Here is a 22,887-nt window from a genome sequence, read left to right as displayed (position 1 = left end):
GAGAGCAGTGCAATAGAATAGCTCCTAGCCTGCAAAGAGAAAACACCTAAAAATCTCTTTTCCTCATATCTCTATAACCTGCTCTCTCTCTGAGGAAACCCCTGTAAAAAGGAAAAGGGGAAAACCACTGTTAGAAACATTGAAAAGCAAGTCCTCAAACAGTGAACTAAAAGCTGAAAGTGCTGGAAAACCACCTTGTGTCATCATCAAAGAACTGAAAGGAATTTGGAAGACATCGATCAAAATCAACCCATCTAATCCTGTCCTCCAGATTGGTGCTATTGAACTGTTTTATCCCACCCTTAAAATCCATGTTTTTGTGTACCTTAAGTGTCTTGTGTGTGGGTGTGTATAAGGATTTAAGAAGGGGTAGAGTTTAAGTTATAGTATTAGAAATTAGCAGTTCATATTTCTTTCTTTTGCCACCAGTTAAAGACAGTTTGTTCAATAAACAGTTATTTACTTATTAAGTTTACAAATCTGGTGCTCGAATTCTGTTATCCTAAATTAAACAGTTAGGTAGAATTGGGGCAATCTGGTGGCTTGGTTAAACTTTTCACATTTGTCACGGCTCAGGGAGCAGTGCGGTTTGATATTACAGCACACTATCCCCAGTAAATCGTGACAGTATGCAAGTACAAGTAATTAGGAAAGCTAATAGAATGTTATAATTTTTTGCAGAGGGAATTGAACATAAAAGCAGGGAGGTTATGCTTCAGTTGTACAGGGCACTAGTGAGACCACATTTGGAGTACTGTGTACAGTATCAGTCACCTTATTTAAGGATGTAAATGTGTTGGGAGCAGTTCAGAGAAAGTTTACCAGACTAAAACCTGGAATGGGTGGGTGGTCTTATGAGGAAAGGTTGGACAGACTAGGCTTGTATCTGCTGGAGTTTAGAAGAGTAAGGGGTGACTTGATTGAAACATATAAGATCCTGAGAGGTCTTTACAGGGAGGATGTTTCCTCTTGTGGAAGAATTTATAACTAGGAGTCACTGTTTAAAAATAAGGGGTCACCCGTTCAAAACATATGATGCAAAACTTTTTCACGGAGAGGGTTATGAGCCTTTGGAACTCTCTCCCTGAAAAGGCGGTGGAAGCAGACTCTGAATCTATGGAATTCATTGCCACAGAAGGCTGTGGAGGCCAGGACATTGAGTGTATTTAAGACGGAGATAGATAGGTTCTTGATTGGTAAGGGGATCAAAGGTTACGGGGAGAAGGCGGGAGAATGGGTTTGAGAAACTTATCGGCCATGATTGAATGGCAGAGCAGACTCGATGGGCCGAATGGCCTAATTTCTGCTCCTATGTCTTATGGTCTTAATATTTTTAAGGCGGAGGTGGATAGATTCTTGGTAAGCAAAGGGGTGATAGCTTATCGGTGGTAGGTGGGCTGCAGATTTCAGGTTACTATCAGATCAGGCATGATCTAGTTAAATGGTGGAGTGGGCTTGAGGGACTGAATGGCCTATTCCTGCTCCATGTTTGTATAAAAATAAATCACTACATCGTAGCTTTCTGACTTTAATCCGCATCTGCATCAAGTTCAAGCTACTGGTGAGCCGTTTCTCACTGTTGTATAGTTGCTGACCTAATTCATTTCCACAGAGCATTCCAGTCAGTTGCTTCAGGCATCTCAGTTATTGTAATAGAATATGTGTTTTCATTTACATATTTTGCTTTATTCTGGTGCAGCACAATGCAATAACAATTGAGAGTAAAGGTGAGAAAAAAAATATTGTTATCTATTTGAGATAGACAAGCTTAATCCTCTTTGCAAACTTGTGGCAGGGTGGCATGGTGGTATTGTCACTGGATTAGTATTCCAGAGACCCAGAGTAATGCTCTGGGGACCTCGGTTTGAATCCCGCCACGGCAAATAGTGAAATTTGAATTCAATAAAAATAGGAATTAAAACTCTGATGATGACCATGAAACCATTGTGGTAAAAACCCAGCTGGTTCACCAATGCCCTTTAGGGAGTGAAATCTGCCACCCTTACTCGGTCTGGCCTCCATGTGACTCCAGACCCACAGCAATGAAGTTGACTCTTAAATGCCTCTGAACAAGGGCAATTAGTGGTGGGCAAAAACTGCTGGCCAGGCCAGTGACACCCACATCCAATGAACAAAAAAAATATATAAAGCACTTGCCCAATTTTACATTTTACTATTGAGTGGATGCATAAAATCACTGTTTTGAACAGTTTTCAAATACAATATACTATGTAATCATGCCATGTTGATGTGGGATTGGATATTAGGTGATGCCAATTAAAGATACCTCGAATTTTCCAACAGTTTCATGATCATTTTTACTCATATCAGCTTTTTGTTTTTGCTACCCCTTTTTAAAGTTTTACCATTTAAAGTATGAAGAGTCACCTCACATTCCTCTCCATTAAATTTAATGTGAAATTTATATGCCCAACCTACAAAACTATATTCACGTGCAGTTCTCTTCAAAGTTAACTACATGTCGTCCTATCATGCCAGGAGCAAATGTTGACACTGTGCTCCCTATACCAGCTCAGTTACAAGTGTTGAGGGGGATATTGCATTAATACTGACTCATGATAGAAACTGCTGCTTATATCCTTCTAGTCTAATAATCACAACTCTCTGTTTTCTGTCTTTTAATTAACTTCCTATCCAGCTATTGCACTCCCTTTAATACCATGTGCCTCATTTTTATCAACCAGCTTCCAATGCACTTTATCAAATGACTATTGAAAATCCATACATACACCTCATGAATGTGTTTGATCAATATATGCAGTTTTGTCATATCTACAGATAATGTTACCAAAGTTATTACAATTCTGACACTCATAACCTAATTTTAAGAAATTGGTGCATTTCAAGACAAAGAGTGGAATCGTCCCACATTTGCACGAAGTACGGTAGCGGGCAGGTAAAACGATGTGGTGGGTTTTTGTGCTGTATCATCCCAAACCCGCCGCATTAGGTATGCGTTCCTGGAAACACACCGTTTCGATGGCGGGTGGGCTCTCATTCGCCTGCCACACCATCACCTCGCCTCTTCATCACGCCGGGCGCCATATTTAAAGCCCAGGCACACGCACACAACTCGGTGCTTCCACTGTCGGAAGGATGTCCACAAAAGGCAAAAAGACTACAGCCTCCAAGTTTAGTGACACGCCACTGGATGACATTTGGACGTTGTGCAGGCCTGCCATGATGTCCTCTATCCCCAGCTCCGGCTGTAGGATGGGCAGTGACGCGACCAACCAGGCTTGGGAGGCGGTGGCAGTGGTGATCAGTGCCAATGCTGCACAGAAGGGGTTGGCCATCCAATGCAGGATGAGGTTGAGTGATGTCATCCGTGCAGCCAGGATAAGACAACCATCTCATCACTCTAAACTCACACACTCAAGCCCATCACACATTCATTGGCATCTCACTCACTGCCAGCTCAAAGGACATCACTACCCATTCTCACACACATACCCTCACATGTCCATCTGGCCTCATCTCCTCTGGAGACTGCCTCCTCAGCCCTCACCATCTTGAGGCCACTTGCACAGGTCACACACCCCACACACACCTTGGGTTACCCTCCTTCCCCAGTACAGCCCTTGTCCTGCAGCCTCTTGCCTTGCCTGAGGCCACCTCTCCCTCCTTCGCCAAGCAATCCCTAGCCCTGCAGCCATTGAAAAGCCACCCACATATAGCTAATCTGGTAGGTAGAGACCTGACTGTGATCCCCCACCTAAGAGTTATGTGGTTCTGTCTGTGAAGCCTGGCGCTGATGACAACGAGTGCTGACCGAAGCAATGTAGGCAAACAAACCTTGAAGTCCCGAGTGAAGTGCAGCTCACCAGGTGCACATCACTTCTGTGCTGTTGTGAGACACGTCATCGCATTTTCCCACCAACATGGGTGGGCGATCCAGCGGGGGCGGGGGGGCAGGGGGGTTGGAAAATTCTGGCAGGTTGGCCTAATTATGATATGCAGATGTATTACAATGAGGTTCCTGACGTCCGATGGCGGGAAACGCAGCGCACCATTGGAGGGCTGAGCGGACAATTGCTAACTGATTTTACGCCGTTGTGAAACTGATCGCGCCATATTGTCCACTCTCCACCAGGCACAAAAAATCCCAACCAAGTTGTTGGCAAAGGCATAAGTACATAGGCAGAAAGGCCTGGATTTTTATCTTCAAGGTGGGAGTTGTGAGTCAGGCTGTTTCTTGATTTCACGATCCCACTTCCTGCCTGGCAGTGCCCACCCATGCTATTTTCATCATGTTGTGCCAGGGGCTGGCTGCTGTTGGGGCTGCCGCCCCCAGAAGCAGGGCGGAAACAGAAACAATGATGGGCAGATGGGCCTTGGTTCCCTGGGACATCGACCAAGGTTGCTAGCTGAGTGTGAGACCCCCTAAAACCTTACCCACATGATCCCATCTCATCGCTCCATGTCCCGCATGACCCCATCAGACCTCTCATGCATACCCAACCTTCATACCCCTCACCCTTCAGTGCTTCCCCATGCTCACTGACTCACTCCCAATCTCCTCACACCCCCCTGCCCCCATGCCCAGTAATCCAGTATGACTGTGTCCACACCCCTGCTGAGCCGAATCCATTATTGGGGCTTGGAACAGTCAAACATTCATAATGGGATTCCATTGCACAGCTGTATAAAGAAAGCTGCCAGGGCTATAAACATTAAAACCTTTGAAGTCTTTGAAAGAGCTAAGACATTTGTTCAACCTTTGATGTCTGAGCTGTCAATCAAAGAAAAAAATTAAGTTACAGGGAATTACCGACACAGTAAAATCTGAATAACAATGTAGATAAACACTTTATTCCATTGGATCATGTGCTATAATGCATCTGAGCACATTTCCACAGAATGCAGGTTAGTTTAATATTCATTTACCTTTTGAGAACAAAGCCCTGTCAATCACTGTATTAAAACATTTTTAATTTATACAGCATTACATTATCAATTGAGGTTGTCAACATTTTTTGAACTTGTCTGTCAAAGGTTCCTGACTCCAGACCAAGGCTCGTGACACCTCAGGTTCCGTGAACCAAGTCTGTTTCAGAAGTCGGCCTGATGGCATCAAAATTGCGGGGGTGTAAAATGCCCACCTCTCCAATGGAGCCAGCAAGGGCAAGAGTGCTGCATATGGGCTCACTTCCCGCATCTTTATCTCGCTAAGAGTTGCTGGCAACAGGACTGGGGATAGGAACCCAGAATCAGGTCCCACCCACCATCTGTAAAGTCCTCCCGCTTCTATTCCTACATGGACGGAGGTATGATAGTCCAGTCGCAAAACTCTGCAGGATGCAGCATTTTCAAATAATTCAGATAACCTGGTAAACTCTCCTTTTCTTTCAGCTTCACCATTTTACTTGGGGTCGCTATAATGCTGGTTGATCACTCTTCTCCATTTCTTCCTGTCAGCCACCCATTCATCTTCCAGTCCCATTGCATTTAAGCCTTTTGCTATTAGATCTTTCTATTTGGCCTTAGGCCTTCTTCTTCTCCTTCTTCTGGCAGTCTCATCTCCGTCACTTGCCTCACCACATTTTCTCTGTCTCTCTCTCTCACTCTTTCTCTCAATCTCTCTCGATTTCGCTTTCTCCAGCGCTCTCTGGCTCTCGGTCTCCGCAACAGATGACCATACTATTCCAATCGCTTCTTGGCTACTTTCTTCAATGCTTCCACAATCCTCACTGTCCTCCTGAGGTACTTTTCTTCTTTCTCCTTACTTCACATCCATCTCAACATCCACAACTCATTAGTATTCAGTCCTTTTTCCTCTCTCCTTGATGTTGCTTGAGTTTATGTGCCATAAAACAAGGCCAGCCTCATAACTGTCTTGAAAATTCTTCCTTTCACTTACATCAACACTTTTCTATCACATAACACTTCACTGTGCCTCCTCCAATTATTCCAACCAGAGCTAATTCGTTGATTAATTTCCATTCCCATGCTTTCATCTTCTGTCACCACTGACCCCAGGTACTTGAAACTACTCACCTTCTCCAAGCATTCACCCATAATGTTTACACCTTCACTCCAATCCTCTTCCCTAGGCTCAAACTGATGGCCCACAAAATGGGTCTTTAATCTACTGATCTTCGTACCCCTTTCTTCTAGCTCTTTGCCCCAGATCTCCAGACATTCGGTCATGTTCCCATCATCATGTAATTAAGAAACATCATTGACCATGGCACTTCCTGTCTCACTTGCTCAGTTAGAACATCCATGAAAATCAGGAAGAGGAAGGGACTCAGTGCCGATCCTTGGTGCAATCTAACTTTCACTTCAAAACTCTTGCTATCCCACATTGCTTCTTACTCTTATCTGGCACTCCTTGTACATGTTCTGTAAAAACCATACGTACTTCTCAAGGACTCCGTGCATTTTAGCACATCTCCTGATTTCCTCCGTAGGCACCCGGTTATAAACCTTCTCTAGATCGATGAATACAACCTTCATTTTGCATTGGCCTTCCTGATATTCCTCAATTACTTGTCTCAAAATGAAAATGGCAGCAGTGGTGCTTCTTCTGCGCATGAATCCAAACTGACCTTCATGGATTTCCACTATTTTTCCTCAGTTTCTGGTCCATTATTCTCCCCCATATCTTGAAATTACGTGGTAGGAGTTTAATTCCAAGGTAGTTTTTGCAACCTTAAATGTCTCCCTTTCCTTTGAATATTGCTACCAAAACGATTTGCCTTCATGCCTTTGGAATTTTCTCTTTTACAATAACACAATTGAGTAGCTTTTTGAGGGCATGGACTCCATATTCACCTAGGCAAGTCCATACTTCTGCTGGTTTCTCATCTGATCCCACTGCTTTGCCATTTTTCATTTCTTTCATTGCTGTTCTGAATTCTTCCAGATTGATGTAAATATGCAGAGTCTTGATATGTTCAATGACGGTCTCTTCTGCAATAACTGGTCACTTTACCAAGTGTTCTGGATTGATAGACCCCAAGGACTGAATTTTCAGCTTGGCGGGCGGGCATGATTGGCGGGCCCTGGATCGGCCAGGAAACAAACCGCCTGCCACGATTGGGCCCCGACTGTGATTTCACGCTGGCTGGCCATTTAACAGCCAGCTAGTGTGAAGCGCATGCTGAAAAGGTCAGTGCTGCCAGGATGGGGGTGGGAGGAGGGCAGGCGATGATGTCAATGTGGGCGCGGGTGAGCGCTGAGAGAAAGCTCCCTGTACGCAGAGAGGTTGGGCACACATCCGCCCGCGAAGTGTAAAATTCTGCCCTGGGTAAGCTGTATATATGAAAGTGAAACAATGGAGTCTACCACTGCTTATTCATAGATAATGGCAGATTGTCATCCACAGTACAGATATCTTGAAATGTGACTTTGTACTGATCGTTCTGTGCATTAATTGTAGCCAGCTTTGTAAGTTTAGAACTTAAAGTTTAAATATAGCTCAGTGATCCAACGTACCTCTTAACTCACACTGGTAGATGGTAAATGACAATACCCTAGTTCTTTTTGATCATTCAAAATTTCATTAACACTTGCAGACCAACGAGCAAATTCCTCCATCTGTAGGGGTATGTACAAGGGAACTCCACCTTCCTGCATTTACAGGTGGTGTGAACTTGCACTGTGACTATAGTTTCCATTTATCTTGAAATAAACTGATTGTTGTCTCCTTAGAGTACAAAATGATCAGAGAAAATGTTAAAAAGACTGTACAGATCAAAGGGTTTGGTGGATGTTTCAGGAGTGGGAAGCCTTCCTGTTCTGTTATGAGGAAAGATTCTATAGCAAAATGCTGTGTGACCTGCTGAATGATTCCAGTTTTTATTATTTTGTTTCAGATTTTCAGCACCTGCAGTATTTTGCTTTAAGTACTCTTTGTAATAGCTGACATATAATAACCCTCATCCTTAAACCTCCTTTGTTTAGCTAATAAAGAGCTTTAATCCTTTGCCCTGTTCATTTTATGGGTTGGATTTTCAAATAGCCACGTGGAAATAAAACTGACATTGTGGATTGGTTGCCTAGAAATCGTATGATTTTCATTTCCATGAAAATTAATCTCAGGCAGTTTCTTTAACAGTCAGCTGACCCACAATACCGGTTTTACACCTGCTTGGCAAGTTGAACATTTTGCCTGATTATTTTAATATGCCTGTCGGTTGATTTGGCTTAGCTTTGGTGATGTTGTATATGAGGGGTAGCTGAACAATTATGTTAGGTGTTAACTCAGTATTCAGTTTGTAATGTTATACATTCACTTGCTGACAACATTCAGTTGCATTCAGATATATCAATTGAAGGTAGTCTTCCAATTTCTGTTATTTGATTATTTTATTCTTTTCCACAGACAAAAATCATAATTTCCCAGCAAGGTACAATAGAAGTCAACAATAAACTCACGAAGTTACCCTATGAAGATGGTAAAGTAATCTTTGTATTAAAAATGTTTAGTGTCTGATTGTACCTCTTTTTGCATGTGTACTAAACTGATCTTGTGGATCTAATTTTGGATAAAGCCCATATCTCTATCCGTTGGATGCAATGACTGAGCAAAGTGTAATCAGAGAGGATAGATATTTGTTTTGACTTTCGATCAGTTTCCATATCTCATTCAGATGTATGCTCAGACAAAAATTATCATTAAGAGACTAGTTGTTATATTTAACATAACCTGTTGATTAATGCAGAAACTCTGGGTGTACTTTAATACCCTCCCAAGTGGTGAGTTTGGTAGCGGGCGTGCATTTAATCAGGTGGGAGAGTGATGGGTGGGGACCCCGCCATCTTTCTGCCTCTGCTCCAATTAAGGCTCGTGGATGGTTTTCCCACCTTGTCGCCAATTGAGGCCCTTAAAGGCTTCATCCTGCTGCCTCTGGTGTTTAACCAGTTGCAGACGGGGGACTTGTCACACGGGAAGCTTGAGAAACAAACTTTGTTAGGGTTGCTTACGGGCCTACAGGTGGGGTTGCTCATTTAAAGGCCATCAGTGCCTGATCAAGGGACATATTGGAAGAGGAGGGAATGGGGCTACTGAGAACCACCCTCCCCCCTTGCTGCTGACGCCAACTCCCTTCCCCATCACCACTACCCCGTGACCCCCTTCCCGCCATTACTCACCTGTCCTTTGGGTCCTTTGGCAATCCTGGGCCTTGGACTGGTGCATTACTGCAGTTGCTACCACTGCCACTGGTGCTCCCAAGCAATGCACAGTTGCCATCTCCTGATTGGCTGGTGGCTCTTGAGGAGTGATATTTCCCAGGGAAGGCCTGCCGCAAACCAGTTCAGGACCTGATTTGCACTTAACTTGGCAGGCGACACGAGGTATTAAGAGACTTTTGCTGAACCTTCAGCCAGTGGGCGAGACCTCTGTTGCCTCCATCAATTGTCATGTTTTTTAGAATGATATAAAGGCACCAATTGCTCATAAAGGATTGTGTAAACACGTTGTGGGTTCATTTATTGAAACTAGGCATGTGGGAACATTTATATAGAGATATAAAGTTTGAAGACACCAGAGCTGTAGAGCTGTGTGTATGCTTTGCTGAAAAGCAAAAGTGAAACTAAAACTGGTTCATGCTGCAATTCTTAAAGGCATATTACAACATCCCCCTTTTTTTAATATATCCCCTGCCTTCCAAAGAAGAATAACTATTTACAATACCTGTTCATGTTTAGTTATTATTATGTAAGTGGATAGAACAGATGAATCTATGAGTGTCCAAAACATAAAGGTAATCCGCTGGCATGCCCAGATCTCTTAATGGTAACCTTGACTAGAGGTGTCCTTAATTGCTTACAGTGATCTATGGGATTGTCATTCTTGGATGTTGTTCCTTGTTGCATTTGGGACCTAGTCCTCAATGCAGTAGGACTCATGCTGATTGAGGAGCTGACCTTGGTTTTAAACAGATCCTAGTCACAGAATCACAGAATCTCACAGTGCAGAAGAGGCCCTTCAGCCCATCGAGTCTGCACCGACACGTGAGAAACACCTGACCTACCTACCTAATCCCATTTACCAGCACTTGGCCCATACTCTTGAATGTTATGATGTGCCAAGTGCTCATCCAGGTACTTTTTAAACAATGTGAGGCAACCCGCCTCCACCACCCTCCCAGGCAGTGCATTCCAGACCGTCACCACCCTCTGGATAAAAAAAGTTTTTCCTTACATCCCCCCTAAACCTCCTGCCTCTCACCTTGAACTTGTGTACCCTCATGACTGACCCTTCAACTAAGGGGAACAGCTGCTCCCTATCCACTCTGTCCATGCCCCTCATGATCTTGTGCACCTCGATCAGGTCGCCCCTCAGTCTTCTCTGCTCCAACGAAAATAACCCAAGTCTATCCAGCCTCTCTTCATAACTTAAATGTTTCATACCAGGCAACATCCTGGTGAATCTCCTCTGCATCCCCTCCCGTGCAATTACATCCTTCCTATAATGTAGCAACCAGAACTGCACATAGTACTCCAGCTATGGCCTCCCCAAGGTTCTATACAACTCCAACATGACCTCCATACTTTTGTAATTTATGCCTTGATTGATAAAGGCAAGTGTCCCATATGCCTTTTTCACCACCCCACTAACATGCCCCTCCGCCTTCAGAGATCTATGGATACACACGCCAAGGTCCCTTTGCTCCTCAGAACTTCCTAGTGTCATGCCATTCACTGAATACTTCCTTGTCAAATTATCCCTTCCAAAGTGTATCACCTCACACTTTTCAGGGTTAAATTCCATCTGCCACTTATCTGCCCATTTGACCATCCCGTCTATATCTTCCTGTAGCCCAAGACACTCAACCTCACTGTTAACCACGAGGCCAATCTTTGTGTCATCCGCAAACTTACTAATCCTACCCCCCACATAGTCATCTATGTCATTTATATAAATGATGAATAGGGGACCCAGCACAGATCCCTGTGGCACACCACTGGACACTAGTCACCTCGGCTGGTTGCTATGGACCTTCTATGGGTCCCTGGATGTGAACTTGTTCTCCCAAGTGCAAACTTGGCAATTCTGTATCTCCATTTATATCATGTACGTTGGTCATCTTCTCTTGCAGTTTTAAAAGCTGTTCTCTAGTTTCTGAGAGAGTAGAATGGGTGAGCATAGTTAGATTGGTATGCAGTAGTCTGCTGAACATGAGCTCTGCCAGTGATGGAATAGTTGCACTTAAAGGTGTTGCTCTCAGGTGTAATGCTGCAATGTGTAGATCTTGCTTGGTCTGTCTACATTTGAGAATTAGGGATTTCACCATGTGAATCTTACGCTCAGCTAGGCCGTTAGATCAAGGGTAATGAGAAGTAATTTGATTGATATTCCAATTCTCTCACGCATCCTGAAATGGTTTATCAGTAAATTGTGGACCGTTTTCTGTAATGATCTCTATAGGCATGCAAAATAAACTGAAAATGGCACTTAGGGTGTGCGGGGCAGTTGTGTTTGACATATTGTCGAATAATGAGGCATTTGATAAAGTAGTCGACGATGATGATGAAGCCAGGGCCATGGACACGAAAGAGGTTGGATGTGATTTTGGACCAAGCATGGGTAGGAACTTCATGTGGAATCAGTGGTTCTTTGTGCTGCTTTGACATATGCTCTTGACATGCCTCGCACTTCTTGACAACGACTTCAATGTCATTGTTCATGGCCGGCCAATAGACTGTCTCTCCGGTGAGTCATCTCATCTGATCTATGCCCAACTGTGAGTGATGAAGTTGTTGAAGAGTATCTTGTTGCAAAAATTCTGGTATGATGACTTGCCTGCCTTTAAAAGTGACTTCCCGGGAGCTGCCTAGTTCATCCTGGTAAGGCCAAAACGTATTGGTGGACATGCTGGATTGAATCAGGCCACCCTTCATTGATGGTTTCCACCATTTTCTGTAGTGTGGAATCTTTTGTTGTTTCTTCTTGTTGCTGTTGGCATTTGTGTTGCGCAAAATGCACCAGATCAATTGGTGGACTTGCATTCTTTAGTAGTTTGGGTATAAAACCGTTAAAGTCCACAGCATATCATCCACAGACATAGGGAATCTTAGAGAGGTACCATCAAACTCTGAAAACAATGATTAGAGAATATTGTCATGAATATCCCCATGATTGGGATAAAGGACTGGACATTCTTTAATTTGCTACCCGAGATTCACCGAATGAATCAACTGGTTTTAAAAGAATCTGTAGGGTAAACCAGGGCATACAACTTTAGCCATGCTCGATGTGGCTATAGGGAAATCTTCTCCTATAAAACAACCACCTTGTCATTTAAGTCTGGAGAAATAGGCTCAGGTGAAAGAAGAAATTCAATATATGTTGGAAAATCACCTAATTGAACCTAGTCAAAGTAGTTTGAGTTCTCCAGTAATGTTAGTGCCTAAACCTGATGGGTTAACCAGATTCTGCATAGATTATAGAAAGGTTAGTGCAGTAACAAAAGCAGATTCCTACCCAATCCCACTTTTAGAAGATTGTATTGACAGGATTGGCAGTGTCACATTCCTTACTAAGATAGATTTATTGAAAGAATACTGGCAAGTAACTTTAACGATGTAAGCCAAGGAGATATCGGCTTTTATTACGCCAAATGGACTATACCACTGTCGAATGATCCCATTTGGGCTAAAAAATGCTCCAGCCACTTTGCAAAGGCTAATGACTCAAGTTGTAACCAGTGTTCCTAACTGTGTGGCTTACTTGGATGATGTATTGATTTACAGCAAAACTTGGAAAGATCATTTCAAACATTTGGAAACCCTATTGAAATGATTACAGTCAGCAGATCTAGTGCCAAGAGTGAGTTATGAAAGCGCAGGTAACTTACTCAGGACAAATGTTGCCAAGAGCAGCGAAAGTACAGGCTTTGGTGGAATTCCCTGCCCCTAAAACTAAATGGGAAGCCATGAGATTTTTGGGGATGCCAGGCTTCAATTGTAAGTTTGTGCCAAACTTCAGCACAATAGCTGCTCCACTAATAGGTCTATTGCAAAATAATGCAAATGTGGTATGGTCAAGGGAGTGTCAGGCAGCTTTTGAGAAGCTGAAGACATTCCTAACTAATGAGCTGATGTTAGCCACCCCTAATTCAGCTAAACCCTTCAAATGTGACAATCGATGCTAGTGACTTGAGGGTGGGTGCAGTCTTATTGCAAGAAGATGAAATGGGCATAGAGAAGCCAGTGGGGCACTTTTCTAAACAAAAATTAAATTGGCATCAAAAGAGATACGCTAAGGTAGAAAAGGAAACACTGGGATTGTTGCTAGCTCGTACACATTTTGAAGTATGCCCTTCAAGGTTATGAAAAAACACTAATATATACTAACCATAATCCCTTGGCCTTTGTGGAAAGATTTAAGACTCAGAATGCCAGACTGTTCCGATGGAGTTTATGAGTACAGCCTTATAATTTAAAGGTTGTTCATATTGCTGGGAAGATTAATATGATTGCTGATGCATTATCAAGAATGTAATTATGTTGGCATTATCTGGAAATTAAGAAAGTCAGAGTAAGCTGTATAGGTCCTGTATAAGGAGTGAATGAGAATGAGTGAGTGCACGTTCAAATTTCTTTTCATATGCTGCATGTGTTTTTCTTGCACACTTTGTAATGAAACACATTTGGAAAGGGAGTTTCATTCCTTAAGGATGGAAGCATGTTATGAATACATATCTCCAAGAACTATGTCTTTTTAAACACTAGAAAGATATTGAATTATTTGGACACTTTGTTTGAAACTGACTTGGGTTTCTTTTTAAGGCTTTAAGTTCATTTTGGACTGTAAGCAAACTCCTTTGCCAAGAAGTCACATGACTTCAGTTAAATGAGCAGTAAGGCACCTGAGGAGATAAGAACGATTTGTTTATTTGAACTTTAATTGCTAGAGAAAAACTACTGCTTTCAGAGGCTGAGATGCCCTGGTGATTTTCTGGGAGCAACCTGACCGAGATGGGTTTAGGTTTTGAACTTGTTTTTCGGATTCAGTTTGGGAATAAACTAAAAAGGTGATGGTTGCCCAAATCACACTTTCCCTGCCTTGTCTTAAATTCAGTGTAGTTATAAGTATACAGCTAGAAATCCTCATCCCAGTATAAGTCATCTGTATTTAGAAACCTGAGAAGCTGAGACAAGAGAGAAATCCCAAGGACATTGATGTTGTTCTGTTCTCCTTCACACTGAAGCTCCTTTAGAAAGAACTTCCAGACAACTACTGTGACCAACGATCCATCTTTGCACGCAGGAACACCAGATCAAAACCCTTTGAACTTTATCCTTTTTTCATAAAGTTTTCCTGTTGGCCAAATGGTGTTTTTTTTTTTCTCTGAAACACCAGCCTCTGCAAAGACCTTATTTATTTTGTCTGTTGTGTGTGTGTGTGTGTGTGTGTGTTGGGATTTAAAGGAGTATACAGTTACACTTCCAAATTGTAAATTGTATGTTAGCCAGTTTTTGCAACTTGTTTTTCAAAGAAGTTTCTTTTCATAACAAATCATTCATTCTGAGTTTATTGAAAGAAGCCTGGTTCAAGTCTCTTTTATTCCGGTTTTAATAATAGCAAAAGTAAACATTTGGCAATTTTGGTGAGTGAATAAAACACTTACACTTATGGTGCGACCTGTGGAGTAGTGGGGCTACAGAAACTGTGCATTCTCCCTTCCCTGTTGTAACGATGTTAAAAATGGAATGAGAAAGCAAAAAAGCTTTACTGTTGCCTCGCGACATGATCCAGAGACACAGACGCAGGAAAGACAGGAGATGAGAGAAATGTGTTCATATTTTGGATCATAGAAGACAGGGATTGTAAGCTCTCTGAGAAGAAAAACTGCAAGGCTTGTAGGACAGTCGTTAACTGAATGATCAGTTATGGGGCTCAGTAAAGTGATCAGTTTAGTGGAGGTAGTCAGGGGGAGATAAGGAGCAGATATGTAGGCAAACCTCAGAGAAGTATAAAAATAATAGGGCAATAATAGTAGGGGATTTCAACTTCTCCAAAATTAAATAGGATAGTCTTAGTGTGAAAGGCTTAGAGGGAGCGGAATTCTTAAAATGCACCCAGGAGAGCTTTTTGAGCCAGCACGTAGAAAGTCCTACGAAAGAAGGGGCGGCACTGGACCTAATCTTAGGGAATGAAGCTGGGCAAGTGGTAGAAGTGTCAGTGGGGGATCATTTCGGGGATAATGACCATAACTCTGTAAGATTTAAGGTAGTTATCGAAAAGGACCAGAAATAGAGGACCTGAACTGGGGGAAGGCCGATTTAAATATGATAAGACAGGAGCTGGCCAAAGTGGACTGGGAGAAGCTACTTGTAGGAAAGTCTACGTCAGACCAGTGGAGTCATTGAAAAAGGAAATAGTGAGAGCTCAGAGCCAACATGTTCCTGTAAAGATGAAGGGTAAGACCATCAAGTCCAGGGAACCCTGGATGTCAAGAGATGTAGAGGATTGGATAAGGAAAAGAAAGGAGACTCATGGCAGATACCGAGGGCTAAAAACAGCGGAAGCCCTAGGGGTGTATAGAAATTATAGGGGGGTACTTAAAAAAGTAATTAGGAGAGCGCAGAGGGGGCATGAAAAAACACTGGCGGACATGATAAAGGAAAATACCAAGGCATTTTATAAATATATTAAGGGAAAGAGGATAAGAGTAGGACCCATTAGGGACCAAAGTGGAAATCTGTGCATGGAACCAGAGGATGTAGGTGAGGTTTTGCATGATTACTTTTCATCTGTGTTCACTATGGAGAAGGATGATGTAGGTGTAGAAATCAGGAGGGGGACTGGGATATACTTGAACAAATTAGCATTGAAAGGGAAGAGGTATTAGCAGTTTTAGCAGGCTTAAAAGTGGATAAATCCCCAGGCCCAGATGAGATGTATCCCAGGCTGCTGTGTGAGGCAAGAGAGGAGATTACAGGGGCTCTGACACTAATTTTCAAACCCTGTCTGGCCACAGGAGGACTGGAGGATGGCGAATGTAGTACCATTATCCAAGAAGGGTAGTAGTGATAAATCATGTAATTGGAGGCCAATGAGTTTAACATCAGCAGTAGGGAAACTATTGGAAAAATTTCTGAGGGACAGGATTAATCTCTGCTTGGAGAGCCAGGGATTAATCAGGGATAGTCAGCAAGGCTTTGTCAGGGGGAGATCATGTGTAACAAATTTGATTGAATTTTTCGAGGAGGTGGCTAGCTGTGTAGATGAGGGTAGTGTAGTTGATGTACTGTACATGGACTTCATTAAGGCTTTTGACAAGGTCCCGCATGGGAGAATGGTCAAGAAGGTAAGAGTCCATGGGATCCAGAGCAATTTGGCAAATTGGATCCAAAATTGGCTTAGTGGCAGGAGGCAGAGGGTGACAGTCGAAGGCTGTTTTTGCTATTGGAAGCCTGTGACAAGTAGTGTATGCAGGGATTGGTGCTTAATCTTAATGATTAAGGCGTGAATATAGGAGCTATGATCAGTAAGTTTGCAGATGACTCAAAAATTGGTGGTGTCGTAAATAATGAGGAGGAAAGCCTTAGATTACAGGACGATATAGATGGGCTGGTAAGATGGGCAGAGCAGTGGAAAATGGAATTTAACCTTGAGAAGTGTGTGGTGGTGCATTTTGGGAGGACTAACTTGGCAAGGGAATACACAATGAATGGTAGGACCCTAGGAAGTACAGAGGATCAGAGGGACCATGGTGTACAAGTCAATAGATCCCTGAAGGCAGCAGCACAGGTAAATAAGGTGGTTAAGAAGGCATATGTAATACTTGCATTTATTAGCCGAGGCATAGAATATAAGAGCAGGGAGGTTATGTTGGAGCTGTATAAAATGCTAGTTAGGCCACAGCTGGAGTACTGTGTGCAGTTCTAAGTTGCCAACTATAGGAAGGATGTGATTGCACTGGAGAGGGTGCAGAGGATATTCATCAGGATGTTGCCTGGGCTGGAGCGTTTCAGCTATGAAGATAGACTGGATAGGCTAGGGTTGTTTTCCTTAGAGCAGAGAAGGCTGAGGGGGGGGGGGACCTGATAGGTGTTTACATAATTATGAGAAGAGTAGATAGGGTAGATAGGAAGAAACTTTTCCCCTTAGCGGAGGTATCAATAACCAGGGGGCATGGATTTACGGCAAGGGGAAGGAGGTTTCGATGGGATTTGAGGAAAAGTTTTTTCACCCAGAGGGTGGTTGGAATCTGGAACACATTGCCTGAGGGGGTGGTAGAAGCAGGAACCCTCAACATTTAAGAAATATTTAGATGAGCATTGAAATGCCATTGCATAGAGGGCTACAGGCCAAGTGCTGGAAAACGGGATTAGGATACAAAGGTGCTTGATGACCGGCACAGACACAATGGGCCAAAGGGCCTGTTTCTATGCTGTATAACTCTATGACTTTAAGGGGTAGCTGGAGTGAGATTGAGCTGCCCAGCACCCGTCTTGTGTACACCTTGTTGGAGCACAACTATGGCATCAGCAGTGCAGGACCAATGTTGTGGACCAAGGTCTCCATGGCTGTCGCCATCCTACCAGTGTTAACCTCAGTGCATTGGCATGTCGGCAACATCACCCCAGAGCGAAGGTGAACGGACTCCTCCATTGTGCCTTGCAATCTGAGGAGTGCAGTGGACATCCCTTCCTGATATTCCCGAGGTTGCCTTTGCAGCTCAAGCAACTGTGACATGACCGAGTCCAGGGGCTCATCATCCGATTCGGACTCAGCAAATTTCTGGCTTCCAGCAGCCCTCCGAGTGCTGGACAACAGGGAAGTCTCTGCCGCCGCCTGCTGTGGATCAGACATTGAGATGTATTCACTAGATTGTTATCCCCGAGGGTATTCTAAAGCTAAGTCCCACCAAAGTGTATGTCTCTGCTGGAGGGTGTGGGTGTGCGCTGTGACAAGACTTCAAGGAGGGTGCCTCCAGATTCCTCTTCAGAGGTTTCTTCATGGATTGATTGGAGGCCCTGGGTCATGGACTCCATCGGCTGTTTCCCAGATGTGCCCGCGGAAGCAAGGGGGGATAATTAGTGCATGGCAGTGGCCTGTGAAACAGGACACATCGCTCACATCGTGGCTGTCTGATGGATGTTGCTCTGCTGGACCATCACTTGGTAGAGCACCGCCTACCTCATCATCAGCACAGAATCGGCCCAGATCGCTACTGGCCAGCTGGATGGTCTGTTTTCAAACTCCGTGAGGACCTCAATTTCAGGCATTCCTCCACTGGTCTGTGACCTCTCCCTCTTGTTGCGTGCCAGCTTGTTCTGCATGAATAGAGATGGAGAAAGTGCAAGCAGGATGCCTGCCAGGCCAGATAATAAGTCTGCCTGGTCTGTGTGGGTGGAGAGTGGTCCCATGGATGGGATGAGGACCACGACGGTGAATGTAAGAGAGTGAATGGTGATGTCCCTTGAATCGGCAGTCAGCGCGGGCCCTGTGGATGTGTGATGGGTTTGTGAGTGTGTGAGTTGAGAGTGATGAGAAGAGTGACTTACCCTGGCGGAACGGAGGAGATCATTCATTCTTTTGCGGCACTGGGTGGCTGTCCTCATTTGCCGGATGTTGGCGCTGACCACTGCTACCACTGTCCCCCAAGCCTGGTTGGTCATGCCACTGCCCATCTTGCGGACAGAGTGAGGTAGAAGACATCCCAGTGGGCCTCCACGGCATCCAGGGACATGTTGCCGAACCTGGGGGCTGCAGTCTTTTTGCCTTTCAGGGCCATGCCTTCCCTGCAGCAGTCGTGGTCTGGAAACACTGAGATGTGTGCGCGCGGCTGGACTTTAACTATGGCTCCCTGCGAAAGAAGGCAGGCGGGCGAATGAGAGCCCGCCCTCCATGGAAACAGCATGTTTCCTGGGAATGCATAAATAATGTGGCGCGTTTGGAACGATACGGCGTGAAAACCCCCCATCAGTTAGTGCAAATCTGGGATGATTCCACCCATTGATTTTTATAATGTGTTGTTTGGATGCCTCAGGGAGAGATAGAGTTGGGTGACAGTTCCAAGTGAGGAGCCTTTGTATCAAGCTAGTGGTAACTCTCACTGGTTTATGTGTATGTCAAGATATTGCTATGGTAAAGGAATAGTGGAAATTGAAATCATCATCTTGTGTTTGCATTGAGATCTTTCCAAACTTTCTGTCTGGTGTCATACAGTTCATTTTGACATACAAACATACAAATTAGAAGCAAGAGTAGGCCACTGGGCCCCTTGAACTTGCTCTGCCATTCAGATGATCTAATTTTAGCCTCAACTTCACATGCCTGCCTTGTCCCCATAACCTTTTACTCCCTTGCTTATCAGGAATCTCCTTCTGCCTTAAAGATATTCGAGGACTCTGCCTCAACCACCTTTTGAGGAAGAGAATTCCAAAGTGTCTCTGCCCTCTGAGAGAAATAAAAATCCTCATCTCGGTCTTAAAGGGGCGACCCCTTATTTTTAAACAGGGCCCCCCTAGTTCTAGATTCTCCCACAAGAGGAAACATCCTTTCCACATCCACCCTGTCAAGCTCACTCAGAATTTTAAAAATTCTTTCATGGGATGTGGATGTCACTGATAAGGCCAGCATTTGTTGACAATCCCTAATTGCCCTTGAACTGTTTGGCTTACTAGGCCATTTCAACGGCTTTACCATTTAAAAGTCAACCACGTTACTGAGAGTCTCGATTCACATGTAGGCCAGACCAGGGAGGATGGCAGATTTCCTTCCCTAATGGATGTTAGTGAACCAGATGGATTTTTACGACGATTGACAATGGTTTCATGGTCACCATTAATGAGCCTAGCTTTTCAATTCCAGATTATTAGCTGAATTTAAATTTCACCAGCTGCTGTGGTGGGATTTGAACCCTTGTCCCCAGAATATTAGCCTGGGCCTCTGGATTACTAGTCCAGTGACGTTACCAATATACCCACTGTCTCCCTGCCATATGAGGATCTTATATGTTTCAATCAAGTCATCTCTCACTCTTCAATACTCCAGCGGATAAAAGCCTAGCCTATCCAACCTTTCCTCATAAGACAACCTGCCTATTCCAGGAATTAATCTAGTAAACCTTCTCTGAACTGCTTCCAGTGCCTTTACATCTTTCCTCAAATAAGGGGACCAATACTGTACACAATACTCCAGGTGTGATCTCACCAATGCCCAGTATAACTGAAGCATAACCTCCCTACTCTCGTATTCAATTCACCTCACAATAAATGATGACATTCTATTAGCTTTGCTAATTACTTGCTGCACTTGCATACTAACCTTTTGCAATTCAGGCACTAGGACATCCAGATCCCTCTGCATATCAGAGCTCTGCAATTCCTCACCATTTGGATTTATATGCTTTTTATTCTTCCTGTTAAAATGGACAACGTCACGTTTTCCCAAATTTGCCAGGTCTCTGCCCACTTGCCTAACCTATCTATATCCTTTTGTAGCCTCCTTATATTCTCTTCACAACTTACTTTCTTTCCTATCTTTGTGTCATCAGCAAATTTTGAATCATACCATCGGTCCCTTCATCCAAATCATTTGTATAAATGGTAAAGAGTTGAGGCACCAGCAGTGATCCCTGTGGCGCATCGCTCGTCACATCTGCCAACCAGAAAATGACCCATTTACATCTACTTTTTGTTTCCTGTTAGCTAGCCAAATTTATATCCATACCAATATGCTACACCATGAGCTTTTATTTTCCACAATAACCTTTGATAAAGCACCTTATCAAATGCCTTCTGAAAGTCCAAGTACAGTACACCCACCAGATCCCATTTATCCTCATCACCTGTTACTCCTCCAAAGAACTCCAATGAATTGGTTAAACATGATCCCTTTCACAAAGCCATGTTGACTCTGCCTGATTACCTTGAATTTATCTAAGTGTCCTGTTATAATGTCTTTTAGAATAGCTTCTAACATTTTTCCTATGACAGATGTTAGGTTAACTGGCCTATAGTTTCCTGCTTTCTGTCTCTGTCCCTTTTTGAATAAAGGAGTTACATTTGCTATTTTCCAATCTAATGGAACCTTCCCTGAATCTAGTGAATTTTGGAAAATTAAAACCAACCCACCAACCATCTCATTAGCCACTTCCTTTAAGACCCTAGGATGAAATCTATCAGGACCCGGGGACTTGTCAGCCCATAGTTCCAACAATTTGCTAAGTACCAGTACTCCGGTGATAGTAATTTTCTTGAGTGCCCCTCTCCCTTCCAATTCCTGACTTACAGCCATTTTTGTGATGTCACATGTGACCTCTATAGTGAAAACCGATTCAAAATACCTGTTCAATTCGTCTCCTTATTTTCCATTATTGACTCCCCAGACTCACTTTCTACAGGACCAATGCTCACTTTAACACTTTTCTTTTTTAAGTATCAGAAACTTTTACTATCTGTCTTTATGCTTCCAGCTAGCTTTCTCTTGTATTCTAATTTTTCCTTCCTTATCAATCTTTGTCATTTTTTGCTGTTTTTAATATTTTGTCCAATCTTCTGACCTGCTACCCACCTTTGTTCAATTATACGCATTTACTTTAAGTTTGATACTATCTTTAACTTTTTTTAGTTAACCACGGATGATGGGTCCTACCCTTGGATTTTTCTTTTTCGTTGGAACGTGCTGATCTAAGAAATTATCTCAAACATTCTACGAATTCATCATCTACTCTACCTTTGCCTGATTATTTCAGGTTATATGCAGATTAAAATCCCCCATAATAATCAACATATCTTTCTGACAAGCTCTCACCATTTCTTCTTTGATACCCTGTCCTACCATGTAATTACTATTAGGGGGCCTGTACACCACTCTCACAAGTGACTTTTTGCCTTTATCATTCCTCATCCCTACCCAAACCGCTTCTACACCCTGGTTTCCTGAACTTAGGTCATCAATGTCTTTTGTGTTAATGTCATCCTTAATTAGCAGAGCCACCCCTCCACCTTTTCCTAACTTTCTATCCCTCCTAAGGTCACATGCCTTTCAATATTCAGGTCCCAATCTATGCCATCCTGTAGCCATGTCTCTGCAATGGCTATTAGATCGTAGTTATTAATCTCTTTTTGCACTATCAGTTCATCTGTTTTGTTTCGAATGCTACATGCATTCAGATATAGAGCCTTTATTTTTTCCTTTTATTATTTTTGTAACCTCTAGCCTTATCTGTTGATTTACCCTTAAGACATGTACTCTCTGTCCCTTCTTGTAATGGTCTGTATATCATTTCTCATATTAATACCCTCCTCTCTTCCCTTGCCTCTACTCTTTGATATACCACACCTGCCCACATTTGATCCCTTGCCCCCGCTATTTAGTTGAAAACCTTCTCTACTTCTCTAGTTATGCAGTTTGCAAGAACACTGGTCCCAGCATGGTTCATGTGTAGACCATCCCAATGGTACAGTCCCATTTTCCCCAGTACTGATGCCAGTGCCCCACAAACCAGAACTCACTTCTCCCATACCACTCTTGGACCATGTTTTTTTTTGTTGAAATAAATATTTTATTCTTTGTATTAAAAGCTCATCAGCAGACACCTGTAAATTTGTTCAGCAACTTTCCTCCACAGTTTCTAAAAAGAAAAAGTAGGATCTATCAAGCCAGGTTTTACTCTGGGACCTGACTCGTCTAGTATTAACAGCAGCTGGGAACGTAACAGTGTTATGCCGTGGCTCCCTTGATACTGCCAATTTTGTTGAAACATTCTGGATATTTCGATGTTAGGTCATGAACTGAAGTGATAGGGAAAGTTTCTGAGGTTGATCTGCCAAATGATGTCTGACCAATTCCATGGATTGTGACTAGTGCGAGGTTACGGCATGCTGGTATTCCTGTGGTTGCTGGGACTTCAGTCTCCACAATGTAGAACATCTATGACACCTAGGAGGATT

The 22,887-nt window shown here is 43.3% G+C and overlaps 1 protein-coding gene across 1 annotated transcript in view; it reads left to right on the top strand.

Moving 5' to 3' along the window:
• LOC144685059 (mucin-6-like) overlaps positions 1-22,887 on the top strand; it is a 264,923-nt gene that overhangs the window by 41,352 nt on the left and 200,684 nt on the right. Inside the window, exons 8-10 of the mRNA XM_078549593.1 lie at positions 8,351-8,423; positions 11,402-11,532; positions 12,727-12,802. Coding sequence (XP_078405719.1) covers positions 8,351-8,423; positions 11,402-11,532; positions 12,727-12,802 — 280 coding nt within the window. The remainder of the gene's footprint in view (positions 1-8,350; positions 8,424-11,401; positions 11,533-12,726; positions 12,803-22,887) is intronic.

Source organism: Cetorhinus maximus, chromosome 9 (genome assembly GCF_964194155.1).
Source record: "Cetorhinus maximus chromosome 9, sCetMax3.hap1.1, whole genome shotgun sequence".
Taxonomy (NCBI): domain Eukaryota; kingdom Metazoa; phylum Chordata; class Chondrichthyes; order Lamniformes; family Cetorhinidae; genus Cetorhinus; species Cetorhinus maximus.
This window is presented reverse-complemented; position numbering and strand designations above follow the sequence as displayed.